We start from the raw sequence: 23946 nt of genomic DNA on the forward strand, positions 1-23946 counted from the left end.
GTGCAACCTGAGTGGATAAGCCCTGGGTTGGAATGGCGTTCTAGGTGTACCCCTCGCCGGAGGAGGAGGAACCCTATGAGAAGAGGTAGGGGACAGGAAGAGTGGAGAATGGCTCCTATGTGCCAGGGGTTACTACCCCCCGCTCTGTGAATAGGCAAGGACCAGTGGCACCTGGGTGGCCCAGGGCCTGGTCCTGGCCGCGGACAGCTTGGGAGTACCAGTGGGGTAGCCCAGTTGGTCCAGACAGTGTGTTGAGAAGGAATCCCATGGGTTCACCGTGGCGTAGAACAGGAGGGTGTCCCTGCAGTTGCGGGCCCGCGTCCGTGTTCTATCGCCCCAAGCAGGGAAGTCCATCACGGTGGTGATTGTTCTACCCTGCGTTTTGGCTGGAAGGGGGTTGTGTTGGACTTTGGCCCTTAGGGCAGGTTCACCCCTAGACTTTTTGCTTTAAATGGTGATCTGGTGATGGTGATTTTTGGGTTCTGTGCACTTTCACTGTGTCCCAGTGGAAAGTGCGTGCGCACTGTGAGTGCATGTGCTGAGCTAGGCCTGCCCGCCCATAGGAATGCATGGGGAATGTATGTGTCCCTGGTAGTTCCTGATGCGTGGGGTGTACAGGCTCGAGTCTGGTATGTGTGAACTCGTGAGAGTGAATGCTGCAAGATGGTGTATGCGGCATGTATGTGTCTAGTGGGGAAGTGTCATTCCTAGACATGGCTGTACGTGTGCAGTGAGGGTGCTGGAGCGTGATTGGCTGGAGCTGGCTGGCATGCCAGGCTCCAGGAAGTCTGGATGGGTCTGCCCGGTGGTGAGTGGGAGATTAGCATGAGTGATGTGTGGGAGGAGTGTACCTGTGTCCTGGATGGGCTGGGTTTTCCCCACACAATGCTGGCTCCGCCCCCCTGTGGTGTGTCTAACGACCCTAGCCTCCCCAGTGAAAGAAATGGGTGGTTGGGCCATCAAGAGTGCTCCCAAGCCAGCTGTAACTGGTTTTCCCCCCACCCTGCACCTTGAAACAAAGGATTTTACAGTATAAGAAGGGGCTGTGTCCCCACAGATGTGGTTCTTTTCCAGGATCCTGAGGGGGGCTGCTGCTGCTGTCGCTGGGCCAGAGGACCGCCACTTGGGGTGTCTCCCTGCCTGGAGACCCAGTGTGCTGGCTCTGGGCCCAGCCTTGCCCCCCCCTGCCTGCCTACAAGGACTTTTGCTGGACTTTGTTGTCCTATAGCGCCTGGGGGCGCTGCATTGGATTGATAGTGCTGGGAGCGCTTTACTTTCCCCTTCTAGCGCTTAAGAGCGCTTTATTTTGCATTTAGCGCAGGGAGCGCTTTAAATTGCCTTTCAGCGCTAGGAGCGCTTTACTTGTGGAAGCCGGTGCCCACCCGGCGTTTTGCCCCGCTCCGTTACGATTTTCGAGTCCTCTGGCAGGTGCCCACCCTGCCAGGGACATTGCCGCCCATAGCGAGAGCCCACCTCGCTTTATAATTAAGATTACCCCCGGATTGCCATAGAAGACGAGCTTCCCTCGGGCCGCCGCTCTGCCCACGGCGACCCGGAAGCACCTCTCTGGCCGGCCAATCATAGCGCGGCCCTGGGAAGAAGGAGCGGAAGTCCCGCCCCCGCAGCGAGAAGCAGGAAGCGGCCGTCTCCTCCGGGGCTCCCAAGGGAGAGAGAGAGCCCCTGGGTGTCCCGCCGAGGAGTCTGGACGTGTGCCCCGGGCAGTGCACGAAAGAGAGGAGCCCCGCGCTGCTGAAGAAGTGAGCCAGCAGTGTTCCTGCCCCCGCAGCACCCACGAGGAACCGGTGAGTGCGGGGACAGGGTCTCTTCTATTTAGAGTGGCCCCGGTTGGCAGCGGGCCACTCCGACAACCTTGGGCACATTTGGATTTCGAGCCCCGGAGCTCGTGGGCAGTTTCGGGTTGCGTCCCCCAGAGGGAGGGGCCCCCACCCACGCCGCAGTTGCTGCCAGAGCCTGTCGAGGCTCCACGATCCAAGGCGGCATTTGTTTGTTGGAGCCACGAGGCTCCGGGGGCATAATTTGGTAGTTGAGCCCGAGAGGCTCAAGGGGGCAATTATTTCACGAGCCCTGAGAGGCTCTAGGCGCCCCATTTTCACTTCGAGTCCCCAGGAGGGGGACTCCAACGACGGGCCAGTGTTCTCGAGTCCCCCAGAGGGGGTGACTCCCACAGAAAGGCGCCACAGTTGTATTTAGAGCCCTGAGAGGCTCGAAGTGCCAGATTGTTAATTAAGAGCCCAGAGAGGCTCTAGGGGCAATTCTTTTGGCCAGAGCCTGCGAGGCTCCAGCGTTGGCCCCATCCTCATCTCCAGCTGCCCAGCACTTTGTGGGCAGCTGCCACGTTTAGGCCCTGACATTGGGACAGTTCTGGTGTTCCTGGCCTAGGGACAGTCACAGGTGGTGACTTACGTGAGTTTGGCGCTATTGTTCCTTTTGCTGCACCTCTGAATGTGTTTTTATGCGTCATGTGCCTTGTCTTTTACACCTCTGAATGTATTGTTGATGCATCATGTGTTTTCCTCCCTTACACCTCTGAATGAATGTTATGCATTGCATCATGTGTTATGTCCTTACACCCCTACATGTATTGTAATACTTAGGTGGCTGTTTTCTCCCTAGTACAGGTGGTGCTAGTGAGGTCCTGGTTACCAGTGATTACTGGTTGTGTGCTCTATTTTTATATTTTGTGCTAAAGTAATTTTACATTCTAAGTGCTATTTCTGAAAGTGCTACTTCTGATTCCTGACAGTGGTCCAGGTGGCCCGGTCTTGTACATATCCCCTGTAAATTCTGCCCGTGCCTCTGGCACATTGTAAAGTGTGTGTTTTATCTAATGTGTTTTGGTGTAATACAAAGGCTATTTTTATATAACCTTGTGTGGAGTTTCCTTTGTGGTGGGTCCTGGGTGTTGTTGCTGGGGTGCGTGCGCAAATACTTAACTCACATCGCCTCCAAGTTTAGCCTTGCTGCTCGCGCCACGTTACCTAGAGGGTGAGCAGGGGTTATCTTGGCGTGTAACTCCCTTGCCCTGCCTTGGGAGTGGTGGTCTCTGACTGACTTTGGCGCAAGCCCTGGCCAGCCAGGGATCCCATTTCCAACAGTTTCCATCCAGCTTCACCCCGGATTTTTCACTGGCTTTACGGATGTTGTAGGGGGGACATGTCGGCTGGCCACCAACTGTACCAGGCAATGCTGGGGCGGTGGCCGAAGAAGATGATTCGACCAGGATTGCATGATAGCTGCTTGCACTGGAGCCAGGAGAACACGTCTGTTAGACAGCTGCTGATCATGTCTCCATTAAAATCCATATCTTTGTCGTGGGTGAAGAGCAACTGCGTATCGTCCGCGTATGATACCATTTTTGCTCCATGGCCCTTGGCCAGAGTCGCTAAGGGTGCCATATATATAATAAAAAGGGCGCGGCTCAGGATGGAGCCCTGAGGCACACCCACCTCTAGGGGAGGGATAGGGGCGGCGAAAGGTGGAGACCATACTATTTGCTGGTGGTCCTTTAAAAAGGAGGCAAACCAGTTTAACCGTGCCCCCAACCCCACATTCCCGAAGTCTCAGCAGGAGTCGGTCGTGGGGGACGGTATCAAAGGCTGCAGATAAATCCAGCAATATGAGTACGGCCTTGCAGCCCTTATCCACAACCTCCTTTATGGCTTCCGATATTCCAGCAGCGCCGTCTCCGTTCTGAAATTTGCCCTGAATCCGGACTGACTCTGGTGAAGTAGTGCATTTGTCTATAGGAGTAAGAATGGGGAATTACCACTGGGGAATGGGGAATTACCACTGGGAACAGAGATACAGCTGCAACACTGCCAAGATGTCTTAGAATTAGGAATTACCACTGGGACCAGAGAAGCAGCACTGCCTAGAGGTCTAAGAATGAGGAGTTACCACTGAGACCATAGAAGCAGCTGCAGCACTGTCTAGAGGTCTTAGAATGCGGAATTACCACTGGGACCAGAGAAGCAGCTGCAGCGCTGTCTAGAGGTCTTAGAATGAGGAATTACCACTGGGAACAGAGTAGCAGCTGCAGCATTGTGCAGAGGACTTAGAATGAGGAATTACCACTGGGACCAGAGAAGCAGCACTGCCTAGAGGTCTAAGAATGAGGAGTTACCACTGAGACCATAGAAGCAGCTGCAGCACTGTCTAGAGGTCTTAGAATGAGGAATTACCACTGGGAACAGAGTAGCAGCTGCAGCATTGTGCAGAGGACTTAGAATGAGGAATTACCACTGGGCCAGACAAGCAGCTGCAGCACTGTCTAAAGGTGCTAGAATGAGGAATTACCACTGGGAACAGAGTAGCAGCTGCAGCACTGTCCACAGGACTTAGAATGAGGAATTACCACTGGGACCAGAGAAGTAGCTGCAGCACTGTCTAGAGGAATACGAATGGGGAATTACAACTGGGAACAAAAACACCGCTGCAGCACTGTCTAGAGGGCTAAGAATGAGGAATTACCACTGGGAAACAGAGACACAGCTGCAGCACTGTCTAGAAGTCTTGGAATGAGGAATTACCACTGGGAATAGAAAAGCAGCACTGTCTAGAGGAGTAAGAATAGGGAATTACCACTGGGAATAGAGACACAGCTGCAGCACTGTCTAGAGGTCTTAGAATGAGGAATTACCACTGGGAACTCAGTAGCAGCTGCAACCATGTCCACATGACTTAGAATGAGGAATTACCACTGGAACCAAAGAGGCAGCTGCAGCACTGTATAGAGGTCTTGGAATGAGAAATTACCACTGGGACCAGAGAAGCAGCACTGCCTAGAAGTCTAAGAATGAGGAATTACCACTGAGACCTGAGAAGCAGCTGCAGCAGTGTCTAGAGGTCTTAGAATGAGGAATTACCACTGGGAACAGAGTAGCAGCTGCAGAACTGTCCACATGACTTAGAATGAGGAATTACCACCGGGGCCAGACAAGCAGCTGCAGCACTGTCTAAAGGTGTTAGAATAAGGAATTACCACTGGGAATAGAGTAGCAGATGCAGCACTGTCTAGAGGTCTTAGAATGAGGAATTACCACTGGGAACAGAGTAGCAGATGCAGCACTGTCTAGAGGTGTTAGAATGAGGAATTACCACTGGGTGCAGAGATGCAGCGGCAGCACCCCCTAGAGGACTAAGAATGAGGAATTACCACAAGGAACAGAGTCGCAGCTGCAGCACCGTCTAGAGTACTGAGAATGAGGAATTACCACTGGGAACAGAGATGCAGCTGCAGCACCGTCGCGAGGACTAAGAATGAGGAATTACCACTGGGAAGAGAGACACAGCTGCAGCACTGCACAAGGAGGGACCACAAAGTGGTGACACACCACACTTGACGACTGTGTGACGACAGGGGTCGCCCTCTTCCTTTGTGCCGGTTGTAGCAATTTACACAGTGAAACTCGATCCTAATAGTAGTGTGTGTACTGGACCATACCACATAAGACAGGTGCAGTAATCTAGAGCGTATTGATAGAAGCTGGTAGAGACACGGATTCTGGCAGAAACATGTCGACCATTTTGCAGAACGGAGGTGCGATGGGTTCCTAATACACTCACCTCACCACCATCCCAGGGTATGAATTACCTTTGTGATCCTGACAGGCGATCCAGGAATAAAACTATTGTTAGGATATCCCTTAGTTAGTTTCAGACTTGTTATCTGCACCTTTCCTTCTTGGATCCTTCTTTCCTTTTCTGTGTGTTCGCATTGTCTCCCCCACCCTATTGCTCCGCCTCAAGCGTTGGTCTGCGCCGAGGGGTCGCAGGAGCCTATGCTGAAGCATGCCACAATGCGTTGTGGGTGATGGCAGTTTTACAAAGTATTGTACTTTGTTATACCTTTATTTTAGATTAACACTGAATAAAAGTTGCGACTACAGTAACCTTACTTCTTTCGGTGTGCTGACACTTACCTTGAGGAGGTCGAAGTAAGGTGTTATCCCCCTCCCCCTTCTTTTTGTGTAAAGTCACTCGGCTGTCCATCAGGCATCCCTGCCTGTCACTCACCTGCCCATCAGGCATCCCTGCCTGTCACTCACCTGCCCATCAGGCATTCCTGCCTGTCACTCACCTGCCCATCAGGCATCCCTGCCTGCCACTCACCTGTCCATCCCTGACCATCACTCACCTGTCCATCCCTGACCATCACGCACCTGTCAATCCCTGTTAAACACCTGTCCATCCCTGCCCTTCACTCACTCACCTGTCCATCCCTGACTGTCACTCACCCATCAATCCCTGCCCTTCACTCACCTGTCAATCCCTGTCACACACCTGTCCATCCCTGCCCTTCACTGACTCACCTGTCCATCCCTGACTGTCACTCACCTGTCCATCCCTGCCCTTCACTCACCTGTCAATCCCTGTCACACACCTGTCCATCCCTGCCCTTCACTCACTCACCTGTCCATCCCTGACTGTCACTCACCTGTCCATCCCTGCCCTTCACTCACCTGTCAATCCCTGTCACACACCTGTCCATCCCTGCCCTTCACTCACTCACCTGTCCATCCCTGACTGTCACTCACCTGTCCATTCCTGCCCTTCACTCACTCACCTGTCAATCCTTGACCATCACTCACCTGTCCATCCCTGCCTGTCACTCACCTGTTCATCCCTGACCATCACTCACCTATCCATCCCTGACCATCACTCACCTGTCCATCCCTGACCATCACTCACCTGTCCATCAGGTACGCTGCTGTATCCAGTCAGGTGGACGACGGGGGGCACCGACAGCCCATGGTTGGGAGTCTCCGGCCACTGGTCGCACTGGGCCCAGCACAGCTTCCAGCAGTAGGAGCAGGACAGGCGGAAGAGAAGCGAGCAGAGGCCGAGGAGCAGACACAGCAGGCACAGGCGGATCTGTGGAGGAGACAAGAGCGCACGGGTCATCCCTAGGAGTGTGGTGCTGTCGAATGTTCACAACTACTCACTAGCAGCTTCGGGAGCCATGAAGAACACTGGATCCAAGCCAGGACCACGAGCCGGCGACCCCATCATACTAAGGGGATCTGAGCTACAACTGCGGGACACATCTGCCCATGGAGAGGCAGCGGTGGATCATAGCAGCGGTGCTAGACCTGGCACCTTGGCGTGAGTCTCCCTTCCACTTTTTACTGATGTGCCTCAGATGTTTTGCTGGTGTTCGCGGCTCAGGGCACTGTGCCACGGCCAATCCGTGCCGCAGGGCAAGTGCTCCCAATGTAAAGTGTACCTATAATTGATTTCCATGATTGGCTCATTGGATTTACTGTCAGTCCCCAGTAAAGTGCACCAGGAGTGCCAGGGCTTGTAAATGCCAATGCTGCTAGTGGGCCTGCAGCGCTGGTTGCGCCACCCACAGAAGCAGCCTTTTAAAATGTGTCTAGGGTCTGCCATTGCAGAACCTGCGTGCAGTCTGGTACTGTCATGCTGGCTGGGCAAGTGCACACACTTGCCAGCCTCTAAACCTTCCCTTTACTTCATGTGAGTCACCCCTATGGTAGGCCCAAGGGCAGGGTGCATTATAAGCCTAAGGTAGGACATGCCCTGGTGTGTGTGGCATGTCCTAATAGTGACGTACAGCCATTTTCGTTTTTCACTATTGTAAGGCTACCTACTCTCCATAGGCCAGAATGGGCTGCTGGAATTATTACACTCTATAATCCCAGCAGACTCAGGGAGCATGGTATAAAGTCAAGTCTAGTATGCCTGAACTCAGAATAATAAAATACTTCTTTTAGTAAAGTTTATTTTAATATCCTGTGTTTGCAAATGCTACTTTTAGAGAGTTAGCATTTGCTTGCCTGACCATTTCAGCCCGCCTCTGCCAGGATGTGTATCTGCTGTCTGGGTTGTGTGTGTGACAGGGCTGGGGGGATGACAGGTGGTGAATGGAGGGATTACACCAAGGTGGGTGGTGGGAGTGCCCTTGACTCTGAATAGGGCTGTGCTCTGCCACCACAATGCCGGCTCCACCTCCTGCGGAGCGTCTGCTGTCCCTGCCCCACACACTGAAAGGAGAAGACAGAGTCTACACAACAAAGTGCTCCAGTGCTGAAAAGGACTATGCAAAGGCCCCCTGGCCTGAAAAGACAAAAGAACCTGACTATAAATGTAGGAGTCCTGCTCCTAAGAAATCAGATCCAGTTTTACCACAACAAACCTCTGCCCAACTAGAAGAACTAAGAAGAAGCTGAAAGGACTGGCTGTCGTAATTTGGCAGCAATTGGGTTAGCATTTGCTTCAGCTACACAAAGTTTTCCTGTTAGCTTGACTATATTCCGGAGGCCATTTTGTATTTCTGGCTCCCATCTTAGTGAATGCGCTGCCTCGTGGTCAGCATGCCCTTTTGTCCTTTCTCTCTCCCGATTTGGATCTGCCCAGCAACCGGCTATTTTTAGCAGTGGTCAAGCCTGCACATGCGTATTCAAGCTCTCTAGGTTAATGATCGATCATGCTTAGGAATGTTCTTCAAACTGACCAGTGGTAGTAAACTCCTCCCACATGTTGGCTGTGTTCAAAAAAGCCCTTATATGTACCTAAAATCGTGTAAAGATGTACCGCCTTTTTTTTGCATTCCTGTAAACTGTATAAAAGAAGCCATGCATTCAATGTAAATGTAAATGTAAATGTATTTCGACTTATATAGCGCACGAATCACCCGAAGGTCTCAAGGCGCTTGCTTAGGGAACCCGTCCTGGTATTCCCCTGTGAGATACCCCGGCAGGGTATCCACAAGGTGAAGGCCAGGCATCCCGCCGCGAGGGGCCGTAGTGGAGATTAAGCAAGCTATTGCCCAGAGTCGCATAGTGTGACCCCGTGAGTCGAGTAGGCACCGGAGCGAGAATTGTCGAGTCCGTGGAATTTTGAGCCCGAGACCTGCCGAGGCGGGGAATCGAACCCTGGTCCACGGCCGATCTCAGCTTCCAGGTCTGCCGCCTCTAACCACTGAGCCACGCTTCTCCACTGAATGTTCGATGTGATACTCCTTACATCACCGAAGGGTGCTGTAGGATTGTACCACCACCCCATGGGGTCTTAATAAACTTGTCTTTTGCATTTCCAGTTTCCGCGCCAACTTCTATTCTAAGGTATGAAAGAGTTTTTGCAGAGTATGTAGGCCTGTTGAAACCCAATACCGCAAATTGGCGCCCGAATAGGGACTCATCGGCGACTCGGATGCCCGAAGGATTGGTCGTGACGAAGGATCGGAAATTCGCCCTGGACGCGCGCTGCCATTGAGTGACCCGAGTCTTGGCACCCACGGCATTTTTCCCTTTCTTCCGATCTGACCTTCCAGGTGGTGCCGGTCCTCGACTGAGATCTTGATCGTTGGGTTGCCGTGCAGTGACCGTTTGGCCGATTCGAGAACTTGGCAGTTGGAACCTGGACATTTTAAATATTTGGTAAGCTTTGGATTGGTAAGGTAGTCTACTGACACTTACTGTGGCTTTTTGGATTTGTTTGAGTTAGCTAACATTTGGATCTATGATTTGTACTATATGTGGAGTGCACCTCACATAGGCAGGTAATGTGGAGATATTTCTCAGATTCTGTATTTGTTTGAACGGCACACTATATTAAGTGCCACTTAGTGTAATATCGTGTTTTCGTGATATTTTTTTTGACATGCCTGTTTTAAGCACACTCCGAGGAATGTGCTGTCTTGGAAATGGTACCAGTTATCGATTAAATGAATCTCAACTGGCTCCCCCAGAGGGAACGCCTAATCGTGAAATGTATATAAAATTTGGCCTTCCCCCTATTATGTATAGTACATTATGGAATAAATATACGAAGGCCGACCTTAAATTGCAATGGCCACTACATGGGTCGTTTGACTTACGAAAGGTTCAGTATGTGGAGCAGTGTTTGTTTCAGCGCAGGTCTAGACAGGATATGTTTGATTGTGTGCGTATGTGGGAGAAAGCGGTGCATGAACGAATGAAGCGTGAACAAGCCTTGGCGGACAAGGCGCAGCGAAAGGCTGCCCATGTTAAAGCTTTACAGTTACAGGATAAGGAACTACAGGACCAGAAAGATAGGGAGATACGAGAGCGTAATCTACAAATTAATGGTCAGTTTCCTATTCAACATCTTCTCTATCCTGTCCTTAATAATGAATCTGATGATTTTTCATTGTTAGATCGTTGCCCGCCTCCATATATCATGCCTACGGCCCCAGATGTGGATCCTGATTCATCTGATGAGCAGGATAAAAGGAGGGATACCCGTTCTATGCTTTCTACTGATTGAGCTGCTGAATTACGCGGGATGGCTCGTAAACTTAATATTGATGTTATTTCTGTTTCAGAGATTGCAGATTGTATGCGTAAGTGGTCTGAAAAAGAGCGATTGTATTTTCTGGAACATTTTGGACAAGAAGTTGTTGAACGGTTTAGGAAGTATTCACCTGAGTTGGAACCTAAGGCTATAGCAGTTGGATGTGATAATTTACGTAAAGGTGTTTTTGTTCTCGCAGACGCAGATGATTTTCTCCAGCATCTGGTTCAGCTACGGGACGAGGCATCGCGACTACGGAAGTTGAAAAAGGCAGCGGGTTCAACTGTGCCTGGATCGTCGGTTGAATCCATGGAGTGCCCTATCTTTGCAGCAGATAAGAGTGATACAGTTCACGTTATGCCTATGCGAGAAGCTGCGCCTTTGTATGTCCCTCTCAAAGGTCAAGGTACAGATGATAATAAGTTGTCTGCGGATTCGAAGGGTTATTTCATATACAATTGGGTTTATACTCCTTGGAATAGAGCGGATGTTATGGCACTTAAAACTGCTTTGCCTGACCCGCGCAAAAATCCGGCAGCTTTCTATGAAGGAGTGGACGGTGCTATTTCTTCATGTGTTATGACGTTAGTTGACATTGATCTTTTCTTTGGGCTAATATTGCCTCCCGATATGTGGAGGGCAATTCGTAAGTTTGATGATCTACAGATTTTAGGTGCAGATTGGAGGGATATAGCACAGGCCGATTTGGATAGAGAACCTGCGTGTAAACCATGTAAATTAATTTTAGACCTCCCAGCGGCTATTTTGAATAAATTAAAAACGCTCATTCCCCCTAAAAAAATTGATTGGACGATGTTGGCCTCTTGTAAACAGAAGCCAGATGAATCAGTTTCTGATTTCTTTACACGCTTCGAGGAAGCGTTTCATGATTACAGTGGTCAATTATTAACAGAGGACACGGGCAGGCATTTGTTTGTTGATAAGTATGTGGCTAATCTCCTACCGGAGATTGCAAAGCGTTTAAAGACTAGTGAAAGTTCATGGACCACTGCAACTCCCGCTTCTCTCCTAACTATGGCTCAGTATTATGAACGACAGGAATTGGAGGCTAAAGAAAGTGGTGATAGAAAGACGAAAGATTTAAAGACGAAGGTGATGTTGGCTCAGGTTTATGCTACGCAGCCGAGGGGAAATGATAGGGGTAGACGTGGGTCTTATGGCCCGCCTTCTTCCCGCCCTGATCTCTCTGTAGACCAGTGTGCATACTGTAAACAGTTTGGACATTGGCTTTCAGATTGTCCGGTGCTTCGAGAACAGCGTATGCAGCGTGGTTGAGGAAATAATATGTTTCGGAATAGTTATTCATGTCCGAGGGGTGGAGCGAATGATCGTGGTAGGTTTGAAGTTAGAGGTCGTGGTCAGGCTGACTATAATACTTTTGATCGACGGAATCAGTATCAGATAGCTGAGGGTGAGTCTTCTGAGTTTCAGGTTAATACGTATGCATAGGATTGCATAGGATGGGGTATGGAATCGGTTGAGGTACCAGTAGATCAAAGGGGTCCATATATTTCAGCGCATGTTTTGGGTTCTACTGATCAGTTTCTGGTCGATACAGGAGCTACTCGTAGTGCTCTGTCCAAACAATTGGTTCCAAGGGCTCCCCTGTCTGGCAAAACGATTACATCGATAGGGTTCGATGGAACACCTTCCCTTAGCCCATTGTCTCAGACCCTTCCCTTTCACATTGATAAGTTCACTGCCCCATGTCCATTTTTGTTGTCCCCGAATACACCAGATAATATTGTGGGACTTGATATGCTCAAGTATTTTCGAGCAACTATACGCTGCGCCCCCGAAGGGGTACGGGTCATTTTGAATGAGAATTACCCAGAGGTTGAGAGATCGTGCCTCCTTCAGGAGGCCGATGCATTAGCCTCCCTTCCAAGCACTTTATGGGCCACTTCTGATACTGATGTAGGACAGATGATTATTCCGCCCGTACACATCACTGTAAAGGAGGGAGTGCTTTTGCCCCGTGTGCCACAGTATAAAATCTCTAGAGAAGGTGAAGCTGCTTTAACCCATATCATAAATGGCTTGATTGCTGTAGGAGTGGTGGAGGAAGTTCCCTATAATGTTTACAACAGCCCTAGGCTTCCGATTCTAAAGAAAGATACAGACACTAGGATTTACCGTTTTATTATTGATTTGAGGGAGGTCAATAGGATAGTAGTGCCCCAATATCCTGTGGTGTCCGATGTTACTACCTTGCTCACTTTGGTTCCACCCACAGCCACTGTTTTCTCTGTCATTGATTTAAAAAATGCTTTCTTTTCAATCCCCATTCATCCCGACAGCCGGTACCTCTTCAGCTTCACTTTAAATAATAGATCATACAGATTTTGTCGAGTTCCTCAAGGCTATACAGAAAGTCCCAGTATTTACAGTCAGGCCTTGAAAAGACAGCATGATTCTTTTGAGCTACTGTCTGGAGTGGCTCCTATGCAATACGTTGATGATATTTTGTTAGCAGCAGATACGCAAGAACAATGTGAGGAGAGTACTCTCTCCCTGCTTTCTTTCCTTGCCAAAAATAATCACAAGGTGTCGAAGAAGAAATTACAATATTGTAGACCGAAGGTGATCTACCTCGGTCATCTTCTGTCTAAGGAGGGGCGTGCATTGACATCAGATCGAATTCAAGCAATTTTAGACACACCAGTTCCTTGCACTCCGAAAGACGTTTGTGCTTTCATAGGTTTAACGTCCTTTTGCAGGCAGTGGATATTAGGATTTTCACACATTATAAAACCTCTGTTAGCGTTGTTATCCAAAAGTACACCGGCTCCCCTTGAATGGACAGACAAATGTCAGAATGCTTTTGAACAATTGAGACAGGCCCTTTGTTCTGCACCAGTGTTAGGTACACCAGACTATACAAAGATGTTTACATTATATTTACATGAAAAGGATGGGTGTGTATTGTCAGTTCTAGTGCAGACACACGGAGACAAACAGCGACCCTGTGCGTACTTCTTAGCAGTACTTGATCCTGTAGCACGAGGATTACCCGGGTGTTTTCGAGCAGTTGCAGCAACAGCAGTGTCGATACGACAAAGTGAGGGAATAGTTTTGTCACACAAATTGTTAGTGTTAGTACCCCATGCGGTAGATGCCTTATTGAACCAAACGAAAACACAGCATTTAATTAGCGCTCATTTAACAGGATACGAGTTAACGCTGTTGGCGCCACACATTACTCTGAAGAGGTGCGCCACTTTGAACCCTGCTACTTTACTGTCATATCCTGTTTCTGAGTCCCAAGAGGAAGGACAACATGATTGTGTTTTTCTGACTGAAGAACAAACAAAGGGCCGTATTGACTTACAGGATACGCCACTTCCAGATGTAGATGGGGAACTGTGGGTTGATGGATCGTGTTTAAAGCTGCCAGATGGTACGACTTCCGCAGCCTACGCGATCACGACACTTAAGACAGTGGTAGAGACAGCTCGCATACCACAAAAATCGGCCCAAGCGGCTGAATTGATAGCTCTAACAAAAGCATGTGAGCTAAGTGCTGGATTATGTGTGAATATTTATTCTGATAGTCGCTATGCTTTTGGAGTAGCGCACGATTTTGGCCTACTCTGGAAGGAGCGAGGGTTCCTGACTTCGCATGGGGTGCAAATCATGCATGGAGAGTTAGTACACGATCTCCTGAATGCACTATTATGTCCAAAGAAAGTAGCGATAGTCAAATGCAGTGCACATAAAAAGGTGACAGATAAAATAGGACAAGGAAATGCTTTTGCAGATCGTACAGTGAGAGATACTGCAATGTTAAAGAATGTCTCTCCCATGTATGTGGTGAAATCACAGGCTGAGCGATGGCATGATGCCTGAGAGGAAATATTAGACATACAGAAATCAGCTTCTGAAGCAGAGCTTGCAAGTTGGACAACAGAGGGAGCGTTGGATGATGAGGGCTGTTGGCGTAGCAAAGATATGGAGAGATGGAAATTGCCTGCCGCCTATCTGCAAGCAATGGTTCAAATGACACACGGGCTGGCACATGTGGGAGCTCTTGCAATTACCAAGTTGCTTACACGAGTTTGGGCGCATCCTAAGATTGCCAGCACAGCTAAGAGAGTAGTGCAGACCTGTCTGATATGCCTACAGTACAATCCTGCCAAAGGGACTTATACTCCTAAAGGAGGGTTCGCTCCACCGACTGCACCATTTGAAGTACTACAGATGGATTACATCCAGCTTGAACGCTGTAACAATTTAAAGTATGTCTTAGTGGTGGTGTGTGCCTTTAGTAAATGGATAGAGGCCTACCCCAATACAGTGTTGACAACAGCTAAGGTGTTACTCAAGGTACTTCCCGAGATATGGTGTTTGTAAATTTTTGTGGAACGACAGCGGTCCCCATTTTGTCGGGAAGATCATGGAGCATGTCCTGAAAGGATTGGGGATAAAACAAAAATTCCATGCTGTGTTCCATCCGCAGTCAGCAGGTTTAGTGGAAAGATACAATGCTACTTTGAAGCTGAAGCTAGCGAAGATTGTGGCATCCACGTCTTTAAAATGGCCGGATGCCTTGCCCTTAGCATTACTATCTATTAGATCAGTGTCACACTCTCGATCTGGCCTCACACCCTATGAAGTGGTGTTTGGAAGGCCTATGAATATTTGGGGAGTTCCTAAGCCCCGCCTGAACCTTGATGTGCCTTGCATAATGATGAACGATTATCTGGCACGATTAACAAATAATTTACTTTCTATTCACCAGCAGGTTCGAGAAGCGCTCCCAGATAAATCTGAAGGCGAGGCTCACACTCTCCGACCTTGGGACCACGTGATGCTCCGAGCATTCGAGAGGTCCAGCAGTCTAGAGCCGAGATGGCGTGGTCATGAGCATGTGTTGCTCGCAACCCGAACAGCCGTGCGAGTTACGAACAGGAAGCGGTGGGTCCATTCCACTCATTGTCGCCGTGTTTCTCCGGATCTGGTGAATCCTGCTGTGCTGTCTGATTATTGGCATATTTTGAATTCAGAGAAGAGCCCAGCCACTACGCCCAGCGAATCTGAGGGAGCCTTCCCGGACCACTCTGTTTCTGGCGCAGCGAAGTACAATCTTCGATCGAGAAAAGCAGCTGTTTTGTGCGAGACTGGTGGAGTTACCGCCCTGAGGTTTGTGAAAACGGAAGCCGAGAATATCAAGGGGGGGGATCAGTTCTGCCCAGTGTAGAGACACCCGTCTTGAATCTCGGAGAAGAAACCAGCAGCTACCTCGGGGCTCAGCACACATTTGTTTTTAGCTTTATTTTGATTATTTTGTTTTTGAGACTATGGCATTTAATACGATGAGAAACAAGAACATTTTTGATGCTGTGATTTTTGTTGCTATAATAGTGGTAATAGCAATAATAGATTGGGTCATAGAACGAATGGCCCTGGCGAGAAACTATTTGCTGCCTACCACTCCAGTTCCATCTGAGCATTTTCATTTTACCTTGCCTTATCATGAAGAAAGACATAGGCAAACTTATTTGAATAACAGTTTCATCCAAATTTTACACCCCACCCACAACATGACGAACACTACAAACTGTTGGGTATGTGGAATGTTGCCTGGACATCAAAAGAAAGGAGGAACTCCACTTATTCCACTCCCATTTTCTCATAATGGTTCTTGCAACGCCTGGTACACTTTCCTCTTCACTTTAAGATGGCCAACAAAAGGTGGACTTCTTTTCCGACTTAATAAAGTTTGTCATAATGATAAAGATGGCTATCCAGAAGCAGAAGGAACTAAACTCGAGTGGGAAGAATATTGACCGGACAATGTATCTACACCCCGTATTTTTACTAATCTAAGAACTGTAAATATGTCTAGTTTATTTGTGATTACAGTTATTGAAGCAAAAGCTGATCTTTGTGTAAGAAATAAAGGTAGAATCCCAGTAGGAAAGAGTGAATGTACTACTACTCTAGCATTTGACACACCAAATAATATTGCTTTTGTAGCATCACGTAATACTTATTTTATTTGTGGGAATAAGGGCTACCACCGCCTTCCGATTGGGTGGTTAGGAACCTGCTACATATCTTATGTATTACCACCTGTGTTTATCGCCCAGCCAATGTACCATAATGATTTTGTGCTATATCACGACTTTATATTGAATAGAGTTAAAAGGACATTAGATATTGATGATGTTGACCAAACTGATACTGCCCTGCAGCAATATGTTGACTTTAATTTAGGCCTGTTTTCATTTGTAGGTGCAGCCTTAAACAGTAGAAAAATAAGACGGTTAACACGTGTTGTGGAAGCTGTTGCTAATCAAACTGCCTCTGCTTTAGGGAACTTAACTGAGGAGCTTCAAATTACCAGAATTGTGACGCTTCAGAACCGAATGGTTCTAGGTGTAGTATTGGCTGATCGTGGGGGTGCATGTCGCATTATCGGAAGTAGTTGTTGTGTATATGTGCCAGACAACTCGCCTTCTGTATATGATGCTATTTCTAAATTACATAAGATTGCTGCTTAAATCCACCCCGAAAATGGTACATGGACATTTTCAAATTGGTTCTGGACTTTGCTTAGTACCTGGGGTTGGAAACTGTTGACTATCCTTTGTATTTTCATCGGAACACTCTTTTTCCTTTGCCTATGTATCCAATGTGGCCCTACACTGTGCTCCATATGTATCACTGCTTGCATTCCGTCTAAACGAGCTATTGCCAAAAATGAGCAAATGATCAGCAATAAAATAACGAACATAATGCTAATTAATATTGATGATGAGCACCCAGATTACTTCAGATATGAGGTAGCTTCAGCTAAATGCTAAAAGGGCCGTCTGTCATAATTTGGCAGCGATTGGGTTAGCATTTGCTTCAGGTACACAAAGTTTTCCTGTTAGCTTGACTATATTCCGGAGGCCATTTTGTATTTCTGGCTTCCATCTTAGTGAATGCGCTGCCTCGTGGTCAGCATGCCCTTTTGTCCTTTCTCTCTCCTGATGACCATTTTGATCTGCCCAGCAACCGGCTATTTTTAGCAGTGGTCAAGCCTGCACATGCGTATTCAAGCTCTCTAGGTTAATGATCGATCACTGCTTAGGAATAATCTTCAAACTGACCAGTGGTACTAAACTCCTCCCACATGTTGGCTGTGTTCCAAAAATGCCCTTATATGTACCTAAAATCGTGTAAAGATGTACCACCTTTTTTTTGCATTCCTGTAAACTGTATAAAAGAAGCCATGCATTCAATGTTCGATGTGATACTCCTTACATTACCGAAGGGTGCTGTAGGATTGTACCACCACCCCATGGGGTCTTAATAAACTTGTCTTTTGCATTTCCAGTTTCCGTGCCAACTTCTATACTAAGGTATGAATGAGTTTTTGCAGAGTATGTAGGCCTGTTGAAACCCAATACCACATGGCCTGCAGTGGCGCCTTGCTGAGGAAGGAGAGGAGAAGCCCAAAGAGGACTTTGTTTTGCTGTGCTGAAAATCATCTCCAAGGGCTTGTCTGAGCTTGCCCCCTGAACAGAACCCCAGGACCAGTGGGTTCCTTGTGTCTTCGCTCATCTTGTGAATCGAGCCGTGTGTTCCTCCCGCCGGAGCCGAGACTGCGCCCCCCATCGCCCCCTCCTAGGGCCGTGGCACTCGGGAGATGGCCTGCCTCGTCACCTGTTGAGAGCCCCGCTCGTGTAGAGCCGCCCTTTGTCCCTCGGGCCAGGCCGCCTGCTCCTCTGCCCCCTCGCCCGCCACCGGAGCGTGCTTGAGTGCTTTCTCGCCCCTCCCGCCGGAATTCCTCTTGCGAAAGCGATCTTTTGCCTGGACGGCCGCCCGTACGCCTAGACGTACCCGGCCACCCCGCTTTGCCTCCGAGAACGAATACAGGCCACGCCGCCCCTCCGAAGTGACCCCCCCGTACTGCCTGTACTGGAGGTCATGGGTGCGCCTGCTTGTGAGAACCACCCGCTGATCAGATAGACCCGGAGACACTCTGGTGCTACGAAGTGCGCTGTCAGCGTACCACTCGTCCCCTGCCAAGGAGGACGTCTACAGCCTGAACGTCGCGCACTTGACCGAACCACACCTTAATTATTTGCTGCAACGGGCTCGGGGCCCGCAACGTTCTGATTTCCCCGTGGCCTTGTGCGCTTTCAATTGCTACGAGTACGCGAAGCCTGGTTCACCCTGAAGTGCGAGTCAGTCCAGAACGGTACATCGCGTACCCTGCCAGAGAATCATCCGCGCCGTACGCGGCGCACCGCGAGACGCGTGGGAGTCGGTAGTGCCTGTTCTCCCCGCACGAACGAAGCGTCACAAAGCCCCAGACCTAGCAGCCATTGCCCCTGAACCCTGATACTGTGCCTTGAAGATAGCCAAACTATTTCCAAGGTAATGAAACACCGATGGAAGCAGCCTAAACCATTTTCTAAGAACTTTAAAGCAACCATTGCCATTGTAGAGATCTGGTGGCCCCAAGTTTAGAAACGTTACAGAAGGTCTTGTGATAACTTGCCTGCATATATATAATTTTACATAAAGTCTACGTATTTTTATAGAAATACCGCCTGGTGTCCATTTGTGGGGGATTCAGTGGATTTATTGTGTGTAGTTACTAATGCTTAACTGACAGCGCTCCTGAGAATAGCCTTGACTGCTCGCGCCACGCAACCTAAAGGGTGAGCAGGGGTTATTCTTGAGGGATAATTCCCTTGCCCGGACTTAGAGGAGAGGGTCGCTGCTTGTCACAAGTACATACCTGAGCCAATCAGAGACCCCCAATTCTAACATTGCTGGCAGCGGAAGGGATTTCGAATATGCATTTGTGATTTGTTTACAGTAAATTATTGATCACCACATAGTGAGAGCAGACCTATAACGCATCCACAGATTTCTGTCTTTTTAATTTTGTTGAGAGATCTCCCATTTTTTAAGCCATGCCTGGCTCACTCTCTGCTGGAAGGGCACCCTCCATAATCTCCGGAATTGATGACGTAGATTGGGAACACCGGGGACTGGAGGGCTACACAGTAGAGCAGTTGAGAGGCTACTGTCAGAAGTTCAGAGTTGCCCAAACAGGATGCAAAAAGAAAGCCCAATACATCAAGGCCCTGAGAGCCTGGAAGGAGTCAAGGGAGCCACAGAATGCGGTGGTAGTGGAGCCACCAGAAGGCAGTGTGGATTTCAGCAGAGTCCTGTCGCCAGAGGAGCTGGCAGACAGGGCAGCAAACAGGGCACATGAGGTGTAGATGGCAAAATTAAATGGACAAATGGAAATGGAGAAACAAAGATTGGCAATGGAGGAAAAGAAGCTCCAGATGGAGCATGACATGAGAGTGAAGGAGTTGGAGCTGAAAGCGAAAAGTTTAGGCACATCTCCTCCTGGTGGCAGCACAACGCCGGTGCAGGTAGCGCCAAGGGTGTACGTGCCTAAGGATGTAGTAAAGGAATACTTTAAGGGGGATGACATAGGGCAGTGGTTCAGGGCCTATGAGGTAGCCATGTCCTCCCACCGGGTCCCTGAGAGAGATTGGGGAGCGGGGTTGTGGGGGCGGTTCCTCACTGAGGGGTGGGACACCCTACTAGATCTTCCCTCTGAAGTTACCAATTCTTATCCCCACATGAAAGAAGCCTTAATGCCCAGGTTTGGGTTAACTCCTGAAATGTATAGACAGTGGTTCGGGGGTTGCACTAAGATTCCTGGGGGTACGTATGTGGAGTATGTGACCTTTTTCTGCAGAGCACTGGATGGTTGGGTGAAGGGTAGCAAGGTGAATGATTTTCAAGGTCTCTTTGATTTAATTGCATGGGAGCACTTGTCTAGTAATTGTTTTCCTGAGCTACGCCAGCACCTAATTGATAGCAAGTTGTCCAACCCGAGGAAGCTTGCTGAGGAGGCGGACCGCTGGCTCAGCACCAGGGTCCACAAGGGTCCAGTGGGAGACTCAGCCAGAGGAGGGCAGGGTCCCCAGCAGAAGAGTGGGGGGGACAGGGGTAAGCAGAAAGGGTTCCAAAGAGGCTCCCAAGGTAATCCCCAAGGGAACCAGGAGAAAGGTTCTCAGCCTCCCCCACCCCCGAAGCAGACTGGGGCCCGACAGGTAGACCTGTTCCAAAGGGGCCCTTCAATTGTTACAGGTGTGGTGACCCGGGTCACATTTCCACTGATCCTAAGTGTTGCCTGTTTGGAAAACCCGCACCCACTGGTGCTCCGCCCCGGCAAATAGCTAGTGTTAATTTTGGGGAGCAAGTAGCAGTCCCAGGGGGTGGAGATCCTGTTCAGATGACCCTAGTCTCTTTAGGAGACAGTGAGATGGTCCCAGAAAACTACTTACCATCTAACACTAAGAAATATGGGCAAGTAGTGACCGTCAATGGAAAGAAAGTAGAGGTTCTTAGAGATACAGGAGCCACTGTGACTGCAGTGAGGCAGCACCTGGTGTCTCAAGAGCAGGTTGTACCCCATACCTACTGCAGAGTTGTCAATGCTGACAACTCAAAGAGCCGTTGTCCAATGGCTCAGGTTCCCTTTGAGTGGGGGGGGTCTCTGGTACTCTGCAGGTTGTTGTGAGAACGTCCATGCCTGTAGACTGTTTGCTAGGGAATGATCTGGAGAACTCCCCTTGGGAAAAGGTGGAGAAAGCAACTCACCTGCGGATGGTGGGTTTACCCGACTGGGCATGTGTGACCACCCGGTCAATGGCCGCCAGTAGGGTGTTGAAGAGGACCTGGAGCCTGAGGGAGAGGCCCTGGAACCGGCCTTAGAGGGAGGGCGCAGGGGGCACGGGAAACCGGCCCCTGAAGTTCCCACGGCCCAGGAGGAAGCAGACCTTGAGAGGGATGCCCTGGAGCCTACCGGGGAACAGATAGCCGAACTGGGGGACCTGCCTGAGCTGACCCATTGGCAGCAAGAAGGAGGCCCCTCGAGGGAGGAATTCTGCAAGGAGCAGAGAGAATGCCCTTCTCTCGTGGGTATGCGGCAGCAGGCTGCAGACCAGGCCAATGGTAGTCAGTCCGGTACTCACTTCATTTACTGGGAGAATGACCGCCTGTATTCAGAGCCTAAGGTTGCTGAACCTGGGTGAGCACGTGCGCTGGGGGTAGCCCAGAAGTTCAGAGCCTTCCTACTGATGCTGGCTCACGACGATCCCGTGGCAGGACATTTGGGGCAGGACAAGACCTTTGAAAGGCTTGCCACCCACTTTTATTGGCCCCAAATGCGCAAGAGCTCAGATGTGCATTGCAGAACTTGTCAGACTTGCCAGGCAAGTGGTAAGAGTGGCAGGAAGCAGAAGGCTCCCCTCCAACCCTTCCCTATGATCAGTACCCCATTCCAGCGAGTGGGAATTGACATAGTTGGGCCTCTGGACCCCAGGACAGCCATGGGCAACAGGTTTATCCTGGTTCTGGTGGATCATGCCACCCGGTACCCTCAAGCCATCCCTCTGAGGACAGTGACGGCCCCCGTGGTGGGACGGGCACTGATGGGAATTTTCTCCCGAGTAGGATTCCCTCTAGAGGTGGTGTCTGACAGGGTCACCAATTTCATACCCAAGTATATGAAATACGTTTGGCAAGAGTGTGGTGTAACCTACAAATTCACCACGCCTTACCACCCCCAAGGAAATGGGTTGGTTGAGAGATTCAACCGAACTCTGAAGGGCATGATCATGGGTCTGGAAGAACCTATTAGGCGTAAGTGGGACGTCCTCTTGCCATTCCTTCTCTTTGCATACCGTGAGGTACCACAGAAGTCTCTAGGGTTCCGCCCCTTTGAGCTCCTGTATGGTCACCCAGTGAGAGGACCTCTGAGTGTGGTTAAGGAAGGCTAGGAGCAATCTCCCAGGAAACCTCCCCAGAATGTATACAGTTACATGCTGGCCTTCAGAAACCAGACCAGGCAATTCAGGCAACTTGCTGAGGCAAATCTGGAAGCCAGCCAAGAAGAGATGAAGCAGTGGTACGACCAGAATGCCACTCTGGTGGAGCTTCAACCTGGACAAAAGGTGTGGGTCTTGGCCCCAGTGGAGCCTTGTGAACTTCAGGATAAGTGGACAGGTCCATTTGAGGTTGTGGAGCGCAAGAGTCCTGTCACCTACTTGGTGGACATGCAGTCTCCCAGGAACCCTTTGAGGGTCCTACATGTTAACCGCCTTAAGCCCCACTTGGAGAGGTCCGCAGTGGGCATGCTCTTGGCAACTGATGATGGGATGGAGGAGGAGACCGAGCCTCTTCCTGACCTCTTGGTAGCCTCAGAGCGAGATGGGTCAGTGGATGGAGTTAACCTCTCACCCACCCTGACCCCTGAGCAACAGGAAGACTGCCGCCAGTTGCTGGGGCAGTTTCCTGATCTGGTCTCCCTGGTTCCTGGTGTCACAGATTGGTGCGTCCATGATGTGGACACAGGCGACAGCTTACCTGTGAGGCACAAGACTTACAGGGTAACTGACAGGGTGAGGGCTTGCATCAAAGAGGAGGTCTCCAAAATGCTTGTTCTTGGGGTGGTTGAGTCCTCCAGCAGTCCTTGGGCCAGCCCAGTGGTCTTGGTCCCAAAGGCTGCTGCGCTGGGAGCCACACCTGAACTCCGGTTCTGTGATGACTACAGAGGACCCAATTCAGTCACCAAGACTGACGCGCACCCCATCCCCAGAGCTGATGAGCTCATTGATCGGCTAGGGGCTGCCCGGTACCTCAGCACGTTTGATTTAACGTCTGGGTATTGGCAGATCGCCTTGACTGATGGGGCCAAAGAGAGTTCAGCATTCTCCACCCCAGATGGGCATTTCCAGTTCCGGGTTATGCCCTTTGGGATGAAGAATGCCCCTGCCACCTTCCAGAGATTGATCAACCAGGTGTTGGCTGGACTGGCTGAGTTCCGCGCAGCCTACCTGGACGACATCGCAGTGTTCAGCAGCATATGTGAAGAACACCTGCGACACCTCTGGGAAGTGTTGATGGCACTGCGCAAGGCAGGCCTCACGATCAAGGCAAGCAAGTGTCCGATCGGGCAGGGTTCAGTGGTGTACTTGGGACACCAAGTGGGGAGTGGCAAGGTGGCACCCCTGCAACCCAAGATTGAAACCATCCTGGCTTGGGAACCCCCAAAACCCAAACTGCAGTGAGAGCCTTCCTGGGTCTCACAGGGTACTACAGGAGGTTTGTCCAGGGGTATGGCAGCATTGTTGCACCCTTGACAGAGCTGACTTCTAAGAAGCAGCCCAGGAATGTGATCTGGACTGACACCTGCCAGAAAGCGTTTGACACCCTGAAGACTGCCATGTGCACGGCGCCCGTGCTCTTGGCCCCTGATTTCTCCAAGGAATTTCTAGTGCAAACAGACACTTCAGAGCATGGTGTAGGGGCTGTTTTCTCACAAATGAATGAGGAGGGCTGGGACCAACCTGTAGCCTTCATCAGTAGGAGGTTACTTCCACGGGAACAGAGGTGGAGTGCAATTGAGCGAGAAGCTTTTGCTGTGGTCTGGGCATTGAAGAAGCTAAGACCCTACTTGTTTGGTTCTCACTTCCGGGTTCAGACAGACCACAGGCCCCTCAGATGGTTGATGCAAATGAGGGGTGAGAACCCAAAGCTGTTGAGGTGGTCCATTTCCCTACAGGGTATGGACTTCACGGTGGAACATCGCCCTGGCAC

At 49.9% G+C, this 23946-nt stretch overlaps 1 protein-coding gene across 1 annotated transcript in view; it reads right to left on the reverse strand.

Moving 5' to 3' along the window:
* Positions 1-23946, reverse strand: part of ST6GALNAC4 (ST6 N-acetylgalactosaminide alpha-2,6-sialyltransferase 4) — a 214702-nt gene that overhangs the window by 51152 nt on the left and 139604 nt on the right. Inside the window, exon 3 of the mRNA XM_078646580.1 lies at positions 6712-6894. Coding sequence (XP_078502706.1) covers positions 6712-6894 — 183 coding nt within the window. The remainder of the gene's footprint in view (positions 1-6711; positions 6895-23946) is intronic.

The sequence above is a fragment of the Lissotriton helveticus genome, chromosome 5_2 (assembly GCF_964261635.1).
Source record: "Lissotriton helveticus chromosome 5_2, aLisHel1.1, whole genome shotgun sequence".
NCBI classification, from domain to species: Eukaryota; Metazoa; Chordata; class Amphibia; order Caudata; family Salamandridae; genus Lissotriton; species Lissotriton helveticus.